A 19,235-nucleotide genomic window follows, 5' to 3' on the forward strand; every position below is an offset into this window, starting at 1 on the left:
TGCTTTTCAAGGTACGACTAAATACCAGTGTGTACATAACGACCTAGGTAGGTGGCTCCCTTGTACACTCATCTCATTCTAGGATGAAGCCCCTATTAATTACCTTATCGGTGTCCGTGGGTGGGACGTCATCGTAATGCTCAGCAGAAAGTAGTAGGATGAATTCTTGGGACAGAACACCCATGCAAGTTCTTAGATGTCAATGCATCTAGTACTTCGTACTACATCATCTATAACACAAAGACCGGTCAATACCTACAGGCTGATGCTCGCCGACTTTCTTAGCGTAACAAAGTAGATTCAGCACCAGAAGGCGCTGTGAACATGATGGACAGAGAGCAGTTACCACTCTCAAGGAGTTCAAGTTACACATGAAGAGGCGCCGAAAGTAGCTCGAGTCAAGTGCCACGCCCTGACGCAGGCGATTGAAAGGACCAATTGCCTCGAATAAAGTCCCGTTAAAAATGGAAGAATGTACTTCGTATGGAGTACTTCGTGCTGCAAGCCCTGTTCAACTGTTCGGACCTGGTAGCTGGGAAGCGGTCCCAGCTTGTGTTGGAAGGGGTAGGGATGTGCAAGGGGAAGCAAAAGGGGCAGCATGAATTGGAGATTATCAGATGTTTCATCAAGTGTCCCTTAGATTCAGGGTCGGCGATCTCGGCCAATGCATTGAGTCCTGGTATTGTGAAAGCAAACAAGGGGGAGGTCGGATGCCATCATTTGCTGATTGATAAGATGATCAGATTAACCAAAAAAAAAATTTCCTCAACAAAGCACAAGCGCATCCCATTGGACTGCCGGACAAGGTTGTCTCATAATGGCTTACAGGACCCATTCCATAGCAAGCGAAATTGCGATTGCGGAAGTTGGCCATCTTTTTCGTGTTCTTTCAACCGGAGCCGGCCCAAAGAGCAGGAAACATCAGCCAGATCCACGAAACTTTGAATGCAAATGGCAGCCTTTGCGTCTTGGCACAGTAGAATGGGGCTCGCCCGACGGAGTGGTATCAACCGCCACTGGCCCATTGGTCATGGACTGAACCACTGTTGGAAGCCTTCGACTCTCCAGACTTGAAGGCGGATACTGTCCCTCCCACGTAATACTCCCTCATGCGTGATGCAGTAATGGATTATCCGCCCATATCTACGTGGCAGGGCTACTGCTCAGAGTGACTCCGTACCTTTTTTTTTAGTTTTTTTCCATTGAGTGTTTACGGACATTGCCTCGTAAACGACTGCTAGACTTTCAGAATTTCCGAGCAATTCTCTCGGTAGGGGTCGGGATGCTGTGTCGGATCAGTCGAGACGGAACAAGACGGCTAGAAAAATTGGTTGGGAAGACGGTATCCTGGACGGGTAGCTCAGGCTGGTGCGGAATCGCACAGTGCGCATATCATGACATTCAATCAAGGGGCGTGAGCTTATCACTGAGGAGGAATGAGGAGGCTGCTAATTCTCGTGTCAATGGCTTGCAAGGCACTGTACTCAGTGCAATCCAGGCAATAGGAAGAGAGACTGCCGTCAAGCCATCACCGCCCACCTTCGGCTTTTCCATCACCATGGTTGACTTGTCCCGGTTGAATGGTTGGCAGTACAGTATAGGAAATAATATCGCATGCATTGCCTTAGTTACGGCACGAGAAGCTCAGAAACTGCCCAGTTTTGAAATGGGGGCCGGTCGGTTATCAATCGGCGTTCTGCTGTTGGTGGACATGTGCGTCGGCCCATACATGTACCCAACTGCTTGGACCAAGGCGTGATGCCTCCATCCTTTATCGGCCATACTGTACTCCGTACTTGAGTAACTTTGACAGTTTTGTTCTAGAATGGGGGGGCCAAATGCACATGCATACTTTTGCCAGCTGGCGGTTATCTGCCGGACGCTTGGGCACATTGGAGGCTCTTGCAGTCGAGTCTGGGGAGCAAACCATGGTTGTGAAACAACGAGAATACAACAATAATTGCGATACCTTCATTTCTCTTGCGAATTCTGAGGCGAATGAATGCTGATTGTGCCTTGATGTGTGTCAATTAGAACAGAGAGGCGGAAGGTGTTCTTTTGTGTGAGTAGTTAGATAACATTGAATCGTGTTGTCGCCAATATTCTCCATTGCTGTGACTGCAGAAATGAAGTTTCAACGATGCCAAGTTGGGCTCCCACTCACAAGACCAGGTCATGTGGTTTGCTCTGCGGGTTGCCGGTGGCCAGGCCTGAAGACTTGATTGAATGCTCCGTTTATCGGGGGAGCCGTGGGGTACATTGAGTAATGTCAACTGGTCCTCCCAGCCCAGCCAAAATGATGGAACGCCATTTTGGTCCAATGTTTTGATCAAGCGACGGCACAGGAAGACGACAGCAGGCTTGCCCAGAGATTTTTTCGCGGTCGCGACCGAGATTACTTGTTGATGGGCCAAATACCGGTGGCCAACTAATAGATGGATAAGCCAAGCGATGTGTCGCGTCGTCGCTGATTGATAAAAAAGGACACGGTGTGGGTGTGTGCGTGTGGGTGGGCTGGTTCACACAACATTCAGTGTTGTGTGAAACATCTCAAGTTCCGATAGACTGGGCATGGGGGGAGGGTGCGCCTTGGCCCAGTCAACATTGACATAGAACCTGTTGTCCGACATGGAGCCCTGTCCATAAAATGTTTGCTGGGACAATCTCGTGCTGATGGCGCATATGTCACCATAATCCAATCATTAGGTCATCGACTCCTCGCTGTTTGGTCCCCCCGTAATCAATCAGTAGCAGTCTGGTAGGCGTCAAGTCTGGCGCTGCGGCCCCACAAGCCAGCATCGAAAAAGTTCATGGTTGACTGGACTGGTCGCACTTGACATGTTGAACACTGACTGGAGCCCCCAAGTGACCAAAACCCAAGGGAAAGGGGGGGGGAAGCCTCTCATCTTTGGGCAAAATGAACTATATCCGGGGAGAACGTTAAATTGGCTTATGGAAATTACTAGAGTATGTTGGCTACAACTGATACAGGCCACATCACACGTCTGGTACAGTAACCTGATTGATCAAACCAGACTGATTGATTAGACAGACCTTCATCAGCATCGAGCCACAAATTTGGCCAAGCCATTGGCTCAATGCACAGTGTGGAAACCCGAGGTTCATATTTTGCTTACCAGTCCAAGACTCATCAGCCCACACCCCTCCACATTCATCTTTCCAATCAATGCCAGACCTCCACTGCAGCCTCTGCCCTTTTGGTACTTCCAGTACAGTCTGGTACTTCGTACTGTACCACATGCACCAGACCCAATGGCAAGTTGATGAGGACATCAAATGGAGCCATTGATTGATAAATGGGTCTGGGTCTGGTCGCCCCCGGCTTAGGCGCAGCCCAAAAACCCTCGGTTTCCTCTCCCACCTGGACTCCAAAGTTTGCCGACTCCAGATTCAATTCACTTCTCCAACAACATTTTCCTCTCCTAAGACTTCCAATCTCTCCGTCCCTTCTCGGTATTCCAACTCTCATATACGCCTGGCGGTTGTGTTGCATTGGATTGCACGGTTTGCACCAGACCTTCGGGCTCCTACAAACGCCACCCTTCTTGGCCTGCAACCTGTCGGCATGTGCAGGGGCTAGAAACACCCATTGACCTCTAAAACTCGGTGTCTTGCCACTCGCAACCAGCCAACACCCATAAGCACCAAACCACTTTACGCCTCGCGACCTTTTTTATTTTCAACGATTCTTTCAACGCGTTTTCCCACCAGCGCAACAATTTCCACGTCCAAAATGAGCGAATCGGCTCAGGTGCAGGGCATTGTGTCCTCTACATCCGATTGCATTCCCTCAGAGCCCAAGGCTCCGTCAATTGCCCCCTCATTGACCTACTCTGAAGAGTCAGACGACCAAGACGAGCCTACAACCCGAGTCCAACCCCGCCAACGCCGTGCCTCCACGAGGCTAATTGCGCAAAATGCTCGCGATATCCAGCGCATTACCGGCGAGACGACTGCCGAATTCGTCGGTCGCTGCTGCGGTGGTGGCTGCTGTTTGATGGGAGGCTCCCGCCGCGCCGGTATCGAATACGAGTCTGTTCCTCTACCCGACAATGATGCCTTCCGATCACTCGGCCTCAAGATTGGCGATATTCCTACCGCATTGACCAAGATTGCCGATATGCCTGAGAAGACTATTTCGTTCAAATCAATCTCCAAACCAAGAAGTGCTCCGTCTCCTACCGACTCTGCCATATCTCTTGGCTTCGATCGCGACTCCAATCCCAATGGTTCAGCCAATGTGTTAGACAAGGACAGTCTGGCCCAGAAGCTGTCCCCTATCGACACCGCAATTCAGCCTCCGAGATTTGTCCAACCGCATCCTCCATACCATGTTTATCCAGCCAAGATTCATACCGCTCGGGAGTTGACCAAGGATGGAGCCGAGAAGCGCACATATCATTTCGATCTTGACATCACCGACTATCCAGTGGAGGATGGCACGGATTTCAAAGTTGGCGGTGCCATCGGCGTCATGGCTCCCAACTGTGACTTGGTGGTTGAAGATGTCCTTGACACGTTGATGGTGCCTCGTTTCATCCGAGACAAGCCTGTATTGTTGACCACAACCAAAGGCAGATACCCAACAGTTTGGGGTGATGACAAGCCACGAGAATTAGTGACCACTCGTCGAGATCTCCTAACGTGGTGCACCGACCTTCAGTCATACCCTCCCACAAAGCCTCTTCTCAGAGTTCTTGCTGAGCATGCTACAGCAGACAACGAGAAGAAGATTCTGCTGTTCCTCTGTTCCTCCGAAGGTCAAGGAACGTTTTGCGATTTCCGAACCGGACCCCACATTACGGTTTCTCAGCTACTGAACGCATTCCCCACCTCTCATCCACCTCTGGATGAGATGTTGTCATGTCTGCAACCCCTGATGCCGCGCTTTTACTCCCTGTCTAATGATCCCCATGAGTCCTTCCAGATTCGTGATCAGAAGCAGCACCGTCTCATTGAGATTGCCGTCACAGTTCATGAGACCAATGACTGGAAGAGGGGCTGCCGCACTGGTATTGGATCCGGGTATTTCGAGAGACAAGCCCGACGATATATCAAGGCGCTGGAGTCCGGAGAAAAGACTCCTGAGTTTTACATTCCTATGTTCAAGGGCTTGATGGCCAACCCTTTGGCGAAGCAATTCAACTCAGACGGCCCAATGCTACTCATTGGCGCTGGTGTCGGCATTGCTCCTTTCCGTGGCTTCGTACAGCGGCGGCTGAAGCAAGCTAACTGTGCCAACAAAGTCTGGGTTTTGCAAGGTATCCGCGATTCGCTAGTGGATGAAATTTACAGTGGCGAATGGGGCGTGCACGAAGACGAAGTAAAGCGAGTCGTGCAGAGCCGTCGGGGTGAAGGCCGATATGTACAGGAGGAGGTGCGAAATCAAGCCGACCTCGTTTGGTACATTGCCAACTCAGTGGACGGTCGTATCTTTGTCTGCGGAAGCTCCAAGGGCATGGGTGAAGGCGTCGAGGATTCTCTTATCGATGTCGCCATGTCCAAGGGGAACCTGGAGCGCGAGGAAGCCAATAATTTCTGGCAACTCAAAAAGGAAGCAGGCCAATACATTGCTGAGACTTGGTAACCTCCCCTCAATCATTTATCGTCGTCTTTTCGAGGGACCAAGAATGAACTCGTATATAACGACTGTCTTCTTGTATCACTGTTGAACGTGGTTGGGATGCGCATCATCCCAACGAACCTTTTTTTTTTTTTTTCACTTCTTTATTTCTGGGATTCAGGAATTTTTCGCAGGTATCGATGGGTCACGATGCATATTAGACAGTCAACGGAGGCATGGGCTCTTCACAGTACGGTCTAACCAGGATTCACAACGGCGTTTGGGCTTTGATTTATAGGCAATATCATTTGGCGGGCTTTTCGTGCGCTGCTTTCGATGTATTTGGTATGGGAAGATGTGAGCGAGAGCAGGCTGAGTACATTGACAGGTCCTTCTATATGAACACAGGTCGTAAAAACGCAATGGTCGAATACATGGATTGGGAGAAAAGGGTTTTGGACTATTAGATGGTATCAAAAGAATGTACGAACTAGATGTGGTAGCATTCAATTGCAAATACAGTGCCTCTACCTAACCCTTTTTGCCACCAGAACTGTGAGTCGTACAACAAGAGACTCGATGGCGTGGCAACAACCAGCATCGAACTGGTGCTAGGTGACGTGGTATGACGTTTGAGTACGTACAATCTGGTGTGGGAAGGAGAAAGGAGGTGTGGTTGAACGACGAAGTGATACTTTCCTACCCTATACCGTTCCCATTTTCCGAGGTTCAAGTGCGATAGATGCAGAGCACACAGAGCAGGTTAAAATGTCATATTGCGCCGGTGTATCGCACGAGAGTGTAACTATATCTGCGAATGCCTACTTCCTCATTATTCCTTATTTAATTGGTTGAGTGCGTGGGCCAACTTGCTATCCTGATGAAGCACATATGAATCTTGTAATCCCTCAACATCAAGTCATCAACACAAGCAACCACACCATTGACAAATTTATAACAGACGTAGCAAGATTCAAATCAAATGAATCCATGAGCATCCGCGGGTGACAAAAAGACCGTGGCCCGCCGAACCAGGTACAGACCGAGAATAGGAACCATCTCATAAATCCGGGACCCCAAATTCCGAACATTGAATTTCGATTCCGAGGTTTGTAACAAGCGCGCGGGACATTTTTCATAGATCCCACATTTTTTGATTCAGTGCTGCTCTCTCAACAGTCTGAGTGTGATTTGTGACGACAGAGGGGCTTCCTGATTCGGCGTTTGGTGGGGCAAGGGACCCACATCTTACCGATCCCACTGTCACGACGCTGACAAACCGCTTATTATGCATGATGTAGGCTCCTGAGGGAATATGTCAAACCCTTCAGCTGGGGCGAGTTGCACAAGAACGTCAACTGGTGGAATCTGGCGCATGGCACATGGCAACTTTGAATGCTGACCACAGCCAGCTCTAATCTGCCACTGCCGAACTGTTCAAGGTTGACAATAGCCGCATAATAGCCAGCCAGTTCCAACAACACATCCATTGTTCTGCTCCACATTCCGCTCGGAACGGCCAAAAAACTGAAATACCGTACCGGACTTTTTCTCAAATCCACCCACCCAAACCGCCCCACCTGGTCGCTCGATTGCCTCATCATCACAAATTCATGATCCTGACATGTCTGGTTCCTTCCAAATGTCCATGGGCCGGTGGGGGTGGAGTCTCCCATTTTTTCTCGGTTGCAAACAGCTCCAGATGCTGTGATTTTACTGACTAGTTGATTTGTGATGTGGGTTCTTGATCCATTTGATCTCGACATCCAAGCACGGACTGATCCTGCATTCCTCCAAAGGCCAAGTATATATAGATCCCATATTCATCTACTTCAATACAACAGATCAGTTTCCCAATCGCACATCAACACATCAAGCACCCCAAGTAGCCAGCCCGAATTCACTACAACAATCTCGCCCACACATACACTTGATCCAACAAACCCAACCTTAACTATACCATCAAACTCATATCCCAAAAACCACAAACCAAACAATAAAATGTCTGCCGCCAAGCTTTCCGCCGATGTTCTCTTCCAGATGGCCAAGGCCCGCCGCACCATCTACGCCCTGGACAAGAACCTCACCATCTCTACCAGCCGCATCCAGGAACTCGTCAACGAAGCCACCCTCCACACCCCATCCTCCTTCAACTCGCAGTCCAACCGAGCTGTCGTCCTTTTCGGCGCTGAACACGACAAGCTCTGGGACATTGCCACCTCAACGTTGCGAGCCATCGTCCCCGACGACAAGTGGAAGCACACCGAGGATCGCATGACCATGTTCAAGAACGCTGCCGGCACTATCCTCTTCTTCGAAGACCAAGACGCCGTTAAGGGCATGCAGGCCGCTTTCCCTGCCTACGCCGACCGTTTCCCCAACTGGGCCAGCCAGAGTGCCGCTATGCAGCAGCTTCTCCTCTGGACTGGCCTCGAGCTCGAGGGCCTTGGTGCCAACTTGCAGCACTACAATCCCCTGATTGACGTACAAGTTGCTGATACCTGGAACCTCCCCAAGAGCTGGAAGCTCAATGCCCAGCTGGTCTTTGGCGGCCGTGCTGGTGAACCGGGTGAAAAGGAGTTTAAGCCTCTCGAGGAGCGCGTCAAGGTCTTTGGTGCTTAGACGACCAAGAAGGAAGTGGGAGGAAACATGATGGGACTTTGTGCAATGCATAGCGTACTGTAAGCGGCGCAATATATTTTACGCATTGCTTTTTGGGGAGAGGATTGGAATTTAGTCGCGGAGTTATTGGTGCATACTATTACGGTTTTAGAGAAAAGGGCCAACATGCTTTGCCATGCTCATAGAGATACTGCCAAGGTGGCTTGCCCTGTCTTCATAGTAGAAAGATACGGCATAGGATAGAGGAAATCTACTTTACATTGCTGCCAACTTGTGTCAACTTGTATTTGCCTTGATTGATATGTGAGTTTATGTCACTACACTATGATGTAACTTGGTGGAAGACACTCCTCCATTATAATGGACAGATTAACATTGTGCTTTCACAATGTAGATTGTTGTTACAATGGCATTGTTGCCTAATCCTCCAAGATGCGTCCAAGTGCTTGTCCCATCTTGATCGTCTGTCCCTTTTCGACAGCCCAGTGCCACCCTTGGCTGGGCTTGCCGTTCTCTACCCTTTCCGAAGGTGCTTCGAATACCAAAACAATGGTGCTGCCTAGTTGAAACCCACCCATCTCCTCGCCTCGACGGAGTGCGTGGCCGTGGAGGACTGAGCTTGCACCCTCGTAAGTGGCCTCGGCAAATCCCGCATAGGGCTCGCCACGTTTGGTCGCTTCCTCTGCGGCGTGATCCGCAGCCGTGTCAGTCAACAGGCTGTTGGTTCGCAACTCACGATCAAAGTTGATCTTGATAGAACCAACATTTGTGGCACCAACAGGAACATAGCTGAAGAAACCATACCGCCATCGACCCAGGAGTACTACGCGCTCGTTAAGGGTAAACAGACCGGGCAGTGTTCGTTGCAAGTAGGGGGAAACGCTATACAACTCTCCGGCAAAATGGCGTCGCCGCTCAACGACCCAGTTTGTGGGTGAGTGAAATCTGTGGTAATCCCCTGGAGCTAGATAGATCACGGCGTAATAAAGTGATGTGTTCTTGTCTGCCGAAACAAGATCGTACCACGGTTTTTCTCCAAGAGCCAATTCTGCCCGGACTTCCGACACGGCCCTCGCGGAGGCTTCGGTCGACTCATCTGGCATCGGGTGAGGTTTTTGAGCATCATGTTGACCCGACAACAGGTCCGGAAGGGTGTAGGAGATGCCATTCATCTTTGCGAATTCTTCCTCCTGCTTCACAATATCTTCATCTCCGTGAGTTACACCAATACTGCTTTGGCCAGACGCGGAGCTCTGGCCCGATGCGATGCTCGCGGTTGGTGTGTTTTTACCCAGCAACGCATCGACACTGTAGGTCATGCCCTTGACTTGTTCAATATCTCCTCCCTCGATTCTTCCATATTGAAGGATTTTACCATCAGATGGCGAGAGCAGCGCATGACTATCGGGATCGAGGGGTCTCGCCCCTGGCTTAAGTGTTCGGTAAAAGAAGGCGGCTAGATTTGGATAAATGTGCAGGTCGGGTTCGGATACTTCATCGAGACTTGAATTAAGATTAGCAACGCCGGTTTTTTGATATGGCTTCTTCCATCCCAAGACTTACTTAACACCAAATATGAATGAGTAGAGCTTGAATCCAGGCACGCGAAGGTAGTATGGAATAGTCAATTCGTTGAATTTCCCCCACAGTCGCGAAATGGCCTTCAGAGGTAGCGTTGACATTACCTGGACTTGCCTTAAAAACAGGTCTGTTAGCATGCCTGCATGGGAAGGGAACAGATTCCGAGTTTGCTGGTTGCGCCATACCATGGTCCGTCAGGTCGAATTCTGCGACGCTTTCGCGGTTGATCGTCAGGTACACCATCCTGCTCCTGCCTTCGCTTCTCTTGCTCCCTTGCGGTGACTTTATAAAACTGTACCAGGCCGAGGAAGCCAATGCCCACGCCAACAGGAATGTGGTACCAGGTTATCTTGCTATTGCGGAGTGCCTCCCCCAGGCGCTGAGAGAACCTCGGGCGTCCGCCAGATCGCGACGTGAAGTTTCGCACGGCAATTGGATATCGCAGGGAGTATCTATAATTTGTCATGAGAGTTGTGACATGCTGGTCCGCGCAGCCAGAGCATCGTCCGCGCATGTTGGCTAGGGCATGACGTCGGAGGAGCTGGCCGGAGCCAACTCCCAGAGTTGCCATCATGGTCAGTGGCCGACAGAAAGGCGAGGTAGGAGTCCTTAAAACGAGGAGAAAGGTGTGCGGGAAGCTATTCGTTTAGCATTGGCTCAATTCCAAGCTGTGTTTAAGGAATTGGATAGTTGACGATACGTCGCATTGACGCGCATGGGACAGTTGTTGCGTCAACAACAGCTTGAGGTGGCTCGTCATGGGTCAGTTGACACCATGACTCTGACGAGCAGCCAGCCCGTTGAGAGCACTTGAGTGCTGTGCTGCTGGGCTGGCTCCTCAGGCTGACACCTTGCAGTGGGGCATTGCAGGTACTTGGGTCTGCTGGGCTGCGTTACTGTAGGACGCTACAAACCGTTAGTGGTAGTGGGACTGGCGATAGAGACCAGCACATTGACTTGACATCAATTGATACAATGTTGATGGAACGTGCTGTCTGGAAGTTGTACTCTGCATCGGGCAACATTGAAGAATTCAAGGAACGCGTGAAATGCCCCTTTGAAACCAAATTAAGTGCATCACTTGATTATCGGAGTATTTTATAGACACCGACAAATGTAGTACTTGTAAGCGAGCCATTTTGCTCCCTTCACGCAATATGTCTAGATGGTGCTGGTTGTTGAGTCGTCACAGGCACTTGAGTGCTTCCCACCTAATTGCTAAGCACGTTGTTATCAGTTGAGTCAATGGTTGGTCCTACGGAAGCTTCAGATACGCTGAATTACAACTTGGAAATTTGCAACACTATTGAACTCAGATTAAATTTTATTTTGAGTCTGAGCGACTTGATTGTCGTGGCAGCGTTGCGCCTGGCGGAAGAGATGTCAATCTGGTAGCTCTCGGATTGATGCGCTAAACCTAAATCAGGTAGGAAGCAGTCAGGTACAAGCAGACGTACTTGCATGGAGTAATTTATGGAGCTGGGCTTTGCGGTTGGTCACCTACACGTAGTAGGTACGTACCTCCCAGAGCTGGAAAGCCACCGTGGAACTTTAGAATGATGCCAGACAACAACAGACCAGACTGCACCGACCAGTGAGCTTACTTATGCTCGACCATTGCTTTTGTCTGATGCCACATTCTGCATTTTGTCCTGACCACCCGACTCGAGAATAGTCGATTTGGTGGTTTTGCTTTTGCAACGACATCTGTTTTCCAACTCTCGCCGCCGAAAAAAATTGAACACACGGTGTTACTCAACTCCGGTCGAGCCTGGCGTGTTTGTCACCGCCGTCTGAGTTGGGACAAGACATGACCTGCCAAAGAACGACCGCCCTTGTACTTCTTTAGGAGATTGCCGCATCTACGACCGTATTCACGTCGTCGCTTTCTCGATTGCCAAATATTTCTGAACGATTAGCGATGGCGCCTGGGCCGTCAGAGCCACAGCCAACCGAGGCTACCGGCATAGGAGCTCCCGAGGAGCTTGCAGTCAATCTCCAAATTCTGTCCCCCTCTGTTGGAGTGAATCGCCCTCTTCTTTTCCCAGACTTGCCGGCAGTGACCACTATCAAACAGCTCAAGGACAGAATTCGCCAAGCGCTTCCTCTCCGGCCAGCCGACGAGAACCAGCGACTTATCCATCGAGGGAGAGCCCTGCTACGTGAGTCGGACAGCTTGCTGGATGTATTTGGTGCTGATGCTGTACGTGCTGCTTCCGTAATTACACCCCGAACTACAAGTACTGACAAGACCGATCTCCCCTGACAGCTTCGAACACCCGACAGACATACCATTCATCTAGTCGTCAGGGAATCGACCGATAGCCACTCCTCTAGTCCGGCACCCACGACGACTCGAGGCCTTAGTCCTGCGTCGACCGGCCATGCTCCATCTCCAATGGTACAACAAGGGACTCAGATTCATTTTGGACCGCAGCCGCCTCCCGCATTTGCAAGAAGAACACACTCCCAACCGGCTGCTGCCGACGGTCGCAACGCTCGCGTGCCATCTCCTGCCCCAGCCCAACCGCATCCACCCACCGATCCTGCATTGGCTTTCCAACAACAGCATCAAAACATGAGCAACTGGCTCAGTCAGATTCAACGAGAAGCTATGACTAGGGCTATTGTTCACCAGAATCAGCGTGGGCGAGCTCACATGGGGATGCGAGGTATCGGAGATACTGGGGGTGGTGGTGCCAACCACGCCGCAGGGAACGCAGCAGACCCCAGCGGAGGTCGGGCTAGTCCGGCACCAAGTCACACGGTATATCGTGAGACCATTGGTCCGAATGGACATAGCTATCAAGTTGAAACAGTTATTAGGTCCGGAACACCTGGCCAGCAACCCGGCCTTTCCCCAGTTGATGTTCAGAACATCTTGCGTGGGGCCGATGCCAGCCAAGCTACAGCTGCAATGACGAGTGCGATGCAGAGAAGTGCCTCTGGTGCCTCCTTGCACAGCAGATCACTGAACCAACCTGGGGTTACTACGCCTATACACGGTCATGGTGTACCGATATCTGTCAGTGGCCGCGCCACACCAGATTTCAACATAAGACCTGGCCTGGGAACCGGCCAGCTCCCCATGTCCACAGGATTTCAAACTAACCCAGCACGCCAAGGCATGGAGGTCTATATTTTATCATCTCCAGAAGGGCCGCGAGCACTACTCCTGAACAATTCGACTGCGGAGACATACTACACCCCAAGATTGAGATTCCAGAGCAGCATGCCTCACCTCCGGCCAGTAGCTAGCAGTTCTAATCTCGCCTTTGCTGGCGTACAGCCGGCCACACCTCAGAGCAACAATCACCAACATACTCCTCAACAACATCAACAACACCAACCGCCGCAACAGCAGCGGAACAATGCAGATGCGATGAACGACCAGGCACCACCACCAGCCGTTCCACAGGCTGGCCTGCACCCAGCAAATCCCCCAGCGGCAGGTATCCCACCACTTTTGCTGCAGGCATGGCCTCATATATGGTTAATATTCCGCTTAGCTGTGTTTGTCTGGCTTTTTACATCCCCTAATTCCAGCTGGTCGAGGTGGCTCACTGTTATATGTCTTGCTATCCTGGTCTTCCTCCTGAGCACAGGGATATTGAATGGTGTCGCTGAAAATGCCTGGCGACCCATTGGAAGACATATAGAAGGTCTTCTTCCCACCCCGGAACAGCATGTTCGCAGGCAACAACGTTTACCGGCAGGAGATGCTCCCGGCCAAGAGCACCAGCCACTTGCTCAAACGAGGGAGTTAGATCCGGCACAGATGGCTGCGAGGTTAATGGCAGAACGCGAACGTCAGAGCTGGTTCACAGTTCAAGTACGCAGGCTGGAGCGAGCCGGACTGCTCTTTCTAGCTAGCATTGCTCCAGGAGTGGCGGAAAGGCACATCGCCAACCTGGAGGCCGAGACGCGGGCTGAAGAAGCACGAAGGCGGGAAGCAGAGGAAGCGGCAGCGGCAGCGGCGACTGTTCCAGAGGCTGGGACAGAGGCAGAGGGCAATGCTATTCAAGAGAATGGGAACCAAAATAATAACGAGACTGATGCAAGTAACCCGACACAGGAAGAATCATCACAAAATAATGATAGGCAAGAACAGCCTCAGGAAAGGGTCCGGAGAGATGGTCTTGGAGAGGATCTGATTGCTCTGTAGAAACGGCTTCTAGACGTGTAAAGGTTTTATGGATGGATGAGAGAGGGCGGAATACTGTTTGAATGTGTATGCTGCACACCATAGCGAGCGATTTGAAGAATGTTGCGAGTTCCAGCGCCATCTTTGGATAGTCTCCTGTCTTTGTCTCTCTTCCCTTCCTCCACTTGCCTGCTCCTGTGGTTGTTGTTGCGCCCAGTTCGGTTCGTAAAGATGTTTCCGCTGACATGTTAGCTGTTGTACAAGTGGCTACAATTAATCTGAACTTCCGAATTCCTGAGAGGCGACTGAAAGTTAAGCTGACATCTTTTAAGCTGGAATGTTGCTGTTGCTAGTCATTATCTCTTTCACAGGTCCCCTTTTGACGATCCTGATATGGACAAGACCGGCAAAGGGATAAGACGGATGTGCGTCATTCGTGCCCAGATACTTGACCTAATGATGGATGTGCATACCGTGGCGTCTCCTGGGCAAACAAGTCCCGGAAAGGCGCCGTAGTGTGCTTCGGTCACTAAGCTTGTATATAATCCTGCTTGACCCAGCCACGCCTGCGAACATCGTAGTTGAAGGCGACGGATATATACGCCAAAGAGAAACCATTAAGCTTTAGCCATCGCCAAAATGAAGTTCATCACTACTTTTTTCACCCTTGCGGCTTTTACATATGCCCAAAATATCCCTGGTATCCCAGACTGTGCGCAGTCATGTGTTGTTGATGCTATTCACGACATTACCAGTTGCGATGTGACAGATACGAGCTGCGTTTGTGGCAGTTTTGGCGCCATTCAGGGCCAAGCATCTGACTGCGTCATTGAAGCTTGCGGCTATGAGTCTGCAATTTGTAAGTTCTCCTGTTTGGCCGAAATCAGACAGAACAGATAACGAGCTAACTCGTGGTGTTACCCTGCGCAGCGGATGTTTTGCCTGCAACGCAATCCCTTTGTGGCATGTAACACAGTGTTCTGTAGTCGGGTCTGTGCCAAAGAATTGTTGGAATTTTAAGTGGTGGGATTGGGCTGGCGAAAAAGACCAGGGTTTATTTTAGATATGAAGTCTATGTACATTTTTCTCATTTTTCTTCTTTAAATGAGTCCTTGGATGGTTACCTGGAGACTGACAATCCCCAGCGGCGGAGCTTGCCCTGTTACCGATGGAACCGGCAATGGGATAGTGTGTACAATTTGTACCTCTAAGAATCCTGCTTTTGTTGTTGCAAGCTATAGACTAGTACAGCATCAATGTGAAGTATTCTCAAATTTCTTAGTAGTTGTCGGCGACGATTTGAATCGAGCTGGAGATGCAGTATATTGAGACTTGGGCTGGTTGCTCTTATCTTATCAGGCAGGTGGCAACTCCACGTTTAGAAACGCCTGGCGCTTTCGCAGGTCAAGCTCGCCGCAACCTGTCCGATACAAATGATCCATGAACTTATCCGTCCAAACTTTCTGAATACGACTACGAACCAAACCCAGTACACCGCCATCTATACCTGCGGCTAATTGGGACATTCCAGCTATCGGGGCTCTTTGGACTAACCCCAAAAGTATAGCATCACTTTCGCAACCATGAGTGGCGGATGGAATACCAGTAGGTAGCTGCCCGACTTGCGCAACGAATAGTTCACTTGCTAACCTCTGTCCCCGATAGTCGAATCCGACGCAGTATGAACAGAGCTAAAACCCAGGCCCAAGGCTCCTCTCCTGACTAATTTTCTACAGGGCGTTTTCACGTCTCTCATCGAGAACCTCGGAGTCAAGAATGTCCAGTTCGAAGAGCTTCTCACTCTCGATCCATCCGAACTTGTCACTCTCCAACCGCTCTACGGAGTAATCTTTCTCTTCAAGTACCCGACCGACCGACCATATGCTACGCCAGACGGGCCGCTCGACGGATCCTTTGACCATGCTTCGTCAGAACACATCTTTTTTGCCGCCCAAACGATACAAAATGCCTGTGCGACGCAAGCACTCCTAAGTGTTTTGATGAACAAGACCGAAGACGTCGACATTGGATCACAGATGCGAGATTTTCGCGAGTTCACCATGGTCCTGCCACCCGAATTCCGGGGCGAGGCGTTGAGCAATTCCGATTTGATCAGAGAGGTACACAACAGCTTTGCCCGAAGTAGTCCCTTTGCGGACGAGACGCAGAAGACCGGAGAAGCTGAAGATGCCTTCCATTTCATTGCCTACACGCCCGTGAACGGCACATTGTACGAACTCGACGGATTGCAGCCTGCTCCCATCTCCCATGGAGCATGTACTCTGGATTCATTCCCAGCAAAAGTTGTAGAGGTCCTACAACGGCGTGTGGCACGTTACGAAACGTCGGAAATTCGATTCAACCTACTTGCCATGTGTCGTGATCTACGCGTCCGTGCCCGCGAATTTGGTGACGACGAATTGTTGGCGAGAGAAGAGAGAAAACGCCGCGACTGGCAATTTGAGAACGCTCTCAGGAGACACAACTTTGTTGGTTTCGCTGGTGAAGTGCTCAAAGGTGTGGTCGGCTCAAGGCTCGACGAAGGCGGCGATGCTGCCGTGGATAAATGGGTTGATGAAAGTCTTGAACGACGGAAAACAGCGGAGAGGGCATTGAGGAAGGGGGATGGGGATGTTGAAATGGAATAAGACATGCCGCGATGATAGCAAGCAATATATTCGGCGCTGGTTTATGTATCTCATGCTATGATACCCTCCACGTTTTCACCACTGTTGGACATACAGGACCATGAAAGTTGACGGGTTTTCTTCTTGTTCATCAAATATCCTGGCGGGCTAGCTTCATTGCAATAGATCACGATTCCTCTTGTTAGACTAGCTAAGTAGCTACATATGCTTGACACTACTAGACATCAACGACAGCCATTTGTCTCCACCGCCGGACCTGCAACTCATTTAGAACCCTCAAGCTTTTCGCTCTTCGTTTGTCGTGGAGTAGTCGTTGGAGATGGTTTTGATCCGAGTCATCGAAGACAAGCGGTCCATATCATCATTAGTATCTCTGTCCGACGTGGTGTTGCTATCTTCATTGGTGTCTCCGCGGCGGCGTTGCATTGCTCTGACAAACCAAGGTGGACGGCCAATTCCCTTCCAAGTCCAATATTCCTTGAGATCATACTCACGTGGCTCGATGCGGCCACCACTTACATACAAAATTAGTCCCACTAAGCCGTTCAACACGGCGTATACAAATATTCCTCTGAATAGATCTGTTAGATGTAGTTTGAAAGTGGTTAGGAGATGGAGGACCTACGCAATGAGTCCGTAGGCAACGCTGTAGCTGAATGGAATGAAGGCCATTACTATAAATGAAGGAAGTACATCACCAATATAATACCAATTCACCTGTGTAATTTGGCGAATCATCATGCAACCGACCTGTTTATGCCCTAGTTAGGAGAACCACAACAAAAGCACTGAGTTTGGACCTACCATGACGAGAGTACAACCCGTTGCCCATGGAGGCAGGGACGCAAATATAGGCGCGAAGAAGATGGAAACTAAGAAGCACAATCCAGAAACGATTGCTGCAATTCCTGTTCGACCACCTTCAGCGATGCCCGCTCCACTTTCAATGAATGCTGTGACTGGCGATGATCCGAGCAAGGCACCAATGGATATGAAGAATGCATCAGTGCAATATGCCAACGTAGAACGACGAAAGTCGCCGTCCTTGCGATCGTCGACCCCGCAGAAACGAACCATTGAATACAGCGTCGCTGTTGCATCAATAATATCAACGTAGAGGAAAGTGAAAAGAGCGAGAGCAAATTGGGAGCCGCTGTTGCTAAATGTCCAGTCAAGCTGGTTGAGTGTCTTCTCCATTGGATGCCAGGCGACGATTTGCTTGAAGAAGTCAAAGCGTGAGTTACCCTCTTCCGTATCAGGGAAGTAAGTCACGGGGGTATTGCGACTATATCAACAAAGCTGTCAATATACATGCCTCGTCTTTGGAATATAGGTTAAGGAAGGCAGTACGTACGGCCAAGATATGACAGATACAAGTGCAATGCCAATGACGAGAGAGTACTTGATACGGTATGCCATCAAGAAAGCGGTGACGAGGCCACCGCAGAATATGCCCAGCCACATCTGCAGATGAAGTTAGTTTGCTGTGTTGTCTAAGTACTTGGAGAGAGGTTCAAACCTTGGGATTAGTCATTTGACCTGATTCACACATTCCTGTAGTTGCGCTGAGTAGCTCTGGAGGGCATCCTCCTAATGCTAGGGGGGTTGCTCTGCCTCCACCGGTGATGGCTCCGATGCCGACTGAGTAGGACAGCCCAATCTCTGTCAGAAAGAAGCCGATACCTACTCCTGTAGCAACCTTCAGTGTGGAGGGGATAAGTTTGACCAGCCATTGTCTCATGCCAGTGAGTGCGAGTACGATGAAGATGATACCCTCGATAAAGACGGCCGTGAGAGCAGTTTGATAGGGGATCTTGCCGTTTCCATTTACACCCACAACCTGATGAAAATTTGTCATGTTAGATTCCGAACACGGAAGACTTGAGTTGAGAGATGACATTGATAATATGGTTACCTGGAAAGCAAAGTAGGCGTTAAGACCCATGCCAGGTCTGCATTACTTTGTCAGTTGGGAAGGACTGGTTAAGGACTGCTCTTGAAAATCGTCTTACGCGAGTGCCACCGGCAAATTTGTCAAGATACCAAAGACAAGACTTGATAGTCCAGCAATGGCAGCCGTGGCAGTGATCAAGTCTCGACGAACATCTAGGCTTCGTTAGCATGTAAGTCGCTGGAGCGGCACCACGATGATATGGTCTGAGCTCACTGACCTTCTTTGCAAGCCTTGTATTCTGGAACACTGTCGCATGCCTCTCTAGCACTGAGATCACAGACACAGGGGCCACCAGTTTGTGACAGCAGAGACGCCTAGGACAGAATTAGGTCTTGCCGCGGTAGCAAAGTGTAGATTGGTGAACGACTGACATTGACAGAAATGATGTATGCCATTGTTGCAAAGGTAGTCAGACCAGCTCGAACCTCGCGGCAGAAGCTTGCATTTTCAATCTTGTTGGGCTAGATCGAAGGCATGATTAGCGAATTAGACCAGGTTTAGTTTGGATGAAAGTGTGGCATGGCATACGTTGTCGCTACCACCAAGATGAAAGTAGCTGCCAAAACGAGATCTAGCGACCCAAAGGTCGATCGAATGGAAGAACTTGCGTAACTCCATCATGACAGACGGTCTCTTTTGTGAGAAGGGGCTCGATACGGCAGCGGGGTGTTGTTGGTTTCTGTTGTGTCGAGTAAGGGTCAT

At 50.2% G+C, this 19,235-nt stretch overlaps 9 protein-coding genes across 9 annotated transcripts; 6 read left to right on the forward strand and 3 right to left on the reverse strand.

Moving 5' to 3' along the window:
• Positions 1-1,282: 1,282 nt before the first annotated feature.
• VFPPC_04567 (hypothetical protein) lies at positions 1,283-2,009 on the forward strand (the record flags this gene model as incomplete). The annotated part of the gene is made up of 2 exons (XM_018283906.1): positions 1,283-1,698; positions 1,754-2,009. 2 exons carry the CDS (start codon positions 1,283-1,285, stop codon positions 2,007-2,009), a joined length of 672 nt encoding a protein of 223 aa, XP_018145173.1.
• A 1,745-nt stretch (positions 2,010-3,754) lies between these two features.
• Positions 3,755-5,608, forward strand: VFPPC_04569 (FAD binding domain-containing protein; the record flags this gene model as incomplete). The annotated part of the gene is made up of 1 exon (XM_018283907.1): positions 3,755-5,608. One exon carries the CDS (start codon positions 3,755-3,757, stop codon positions 5,606-5,608), a length of 1,854 nt encoding a protein of 617 aa, XP_018145174.1.
• Positions 5,609-5,820: 212 nt separating this feature from the next.
• VFPPC_15812 (hypothetical protein) lies at positions 5,821-6,051 on the forward strand (the record flags this gene model as incomplete). The annotated part of the gene is made up of 1 exon (XM_018293565.1): positions 5,821-6,051. One exon carries the CDS (start codon positions 5,821-5,823, stop codon positions 6,049-6,051), a length of 231 nt encoding a protein of 76 aa, XP_018145175.1.
• Positions 6,052-6,498: 447 nt separating this feature from the next.
• Positions 6,499-6,675, reverse strand: VFPPC_15813 (hypothetical protein; the record flags this gene model as incomplete). The annotated part of the gene is made up of 1 exon (XM_018293566.1): positions 6,499-6,675. The coding sequence occupies one exon, from the start codon at positions 6,673-6,675 to the stop codon at positions 6,499-6,501; it is 177 nt and encodes a 58-aa protein (XP_018145176.1).
• Positions 6,676-7,585: 910 nt separating this feature from the next.
• On the forward strand, positions 7,586-8,206 carry VFPPC_04570 (nitroreductase; the record flags this gene model as incomplete). Its single annotated transcript, XM_018283908.1, has 1 exon — positions 7,586-8,206. One exon carries the CDS (start codon positions 7,586-7,588, stop codon positions 8,204-8,206), a length of 621 nt encoding a protein of 206 aa, XP_018145177.1.
• Positions 8,207-8,625: 419 nt separating this feature from the next.
• VFPPC_04571 (phosphatidylserine decarboxylase proenzyme 1, mitochondrial precursor) lies at positions 8,626-10,358 on the reverse strand (the record flags this gene model as incomplete). The annotated part of the gene is made up of 3 exons (XM_018283909.1): positions 8,626-9,709; positions 9,770-9,901; positions 9,973-10,358. The coding sequence occupies 3 exons, from the start codon at positions 10,356-10,358 to the stop codon at positions 8,626-8,628; spliced, it is 1,602 nt and encodes a 533-aa protein (XP_018145178.1).
• Positions 10,359-11,708: 1,350 nt separating this feature from the next.
• On the forward strand, positions 11,709-13,952 carry VFPPC_04572 (ubiquitin family protein; the record flags this gene model as incomplete). Its single annotated transcript, XM_018283910.1, has 2 exons — positions 11,709-11,990; positions 12,057-13,952. The coding sequence occupies 2 exons, from the start codon at positions 11,709-11,711 to the stop codon at positions 13,950-13,952; spliced, it is 2,178 nt and encodes a 725-aa protein (XP_018145179.1).
• Positions 13,953-15,514: 1,562 nt separating this feature from the next.
• VFPPC_13662 (ubiquitin carboxyl-terminal hydrolase 2) lies at positions 15,515-16,579 on the forward strand (the record flags this gene model as incomplete). Its single annotated transcript, XM_018291436.1, has 3 exons — positions 15,515-15,536; positions 15,597-15,610; positions 15,668-16,579. 3 exons carry the CDS (start codon positions 15,515-15,517, stop codon positions 16,577-16,579), a joined length of 948 nt encoding a protein of 315 aa, XP_018145180.1.
• Positions 16,580-16,855: 276 nt separating this feature from the next.
• On the reverse strand, positions 16,856-19,235 carry VFPPC_15814 (nucleoside transporter; the record flags this gene model as incomplete). The annotated part of the gene is made up of 10 exons (XM_018293567.1): positions 16,856-17,150; positions 17,205-17,329; positions 17,384-17,864; positions 17,934-18,043; positions 18,099-18,419; positions 18,495-18,531; positions 18,592-18,685; positions 18,751-18,847; positions 18,905-18,994; positions 19,062-19,235. 10 exons carry the CDS (start codon positions 19,233-19,235, stop codon positions 16,856-16,858), a joined length of 1,824 nt encoding a protein of 607 aa, XP_018145181.1.

This window comes from Pochonia chlamydosporia, chromosome 3 (assembly GCF_001653235.2).
Source record: "Pochonia chlamydosporia 170 chromosome 3, whole genome shotgun sequence".
Classification (NCBI taxonomy): Eukaryota; Fungi; Ascomycota; class Sordariomycetes; order Hypocreales; family Clavicipitaceae; genus Pochonia; species Pochonia chlamydosporia.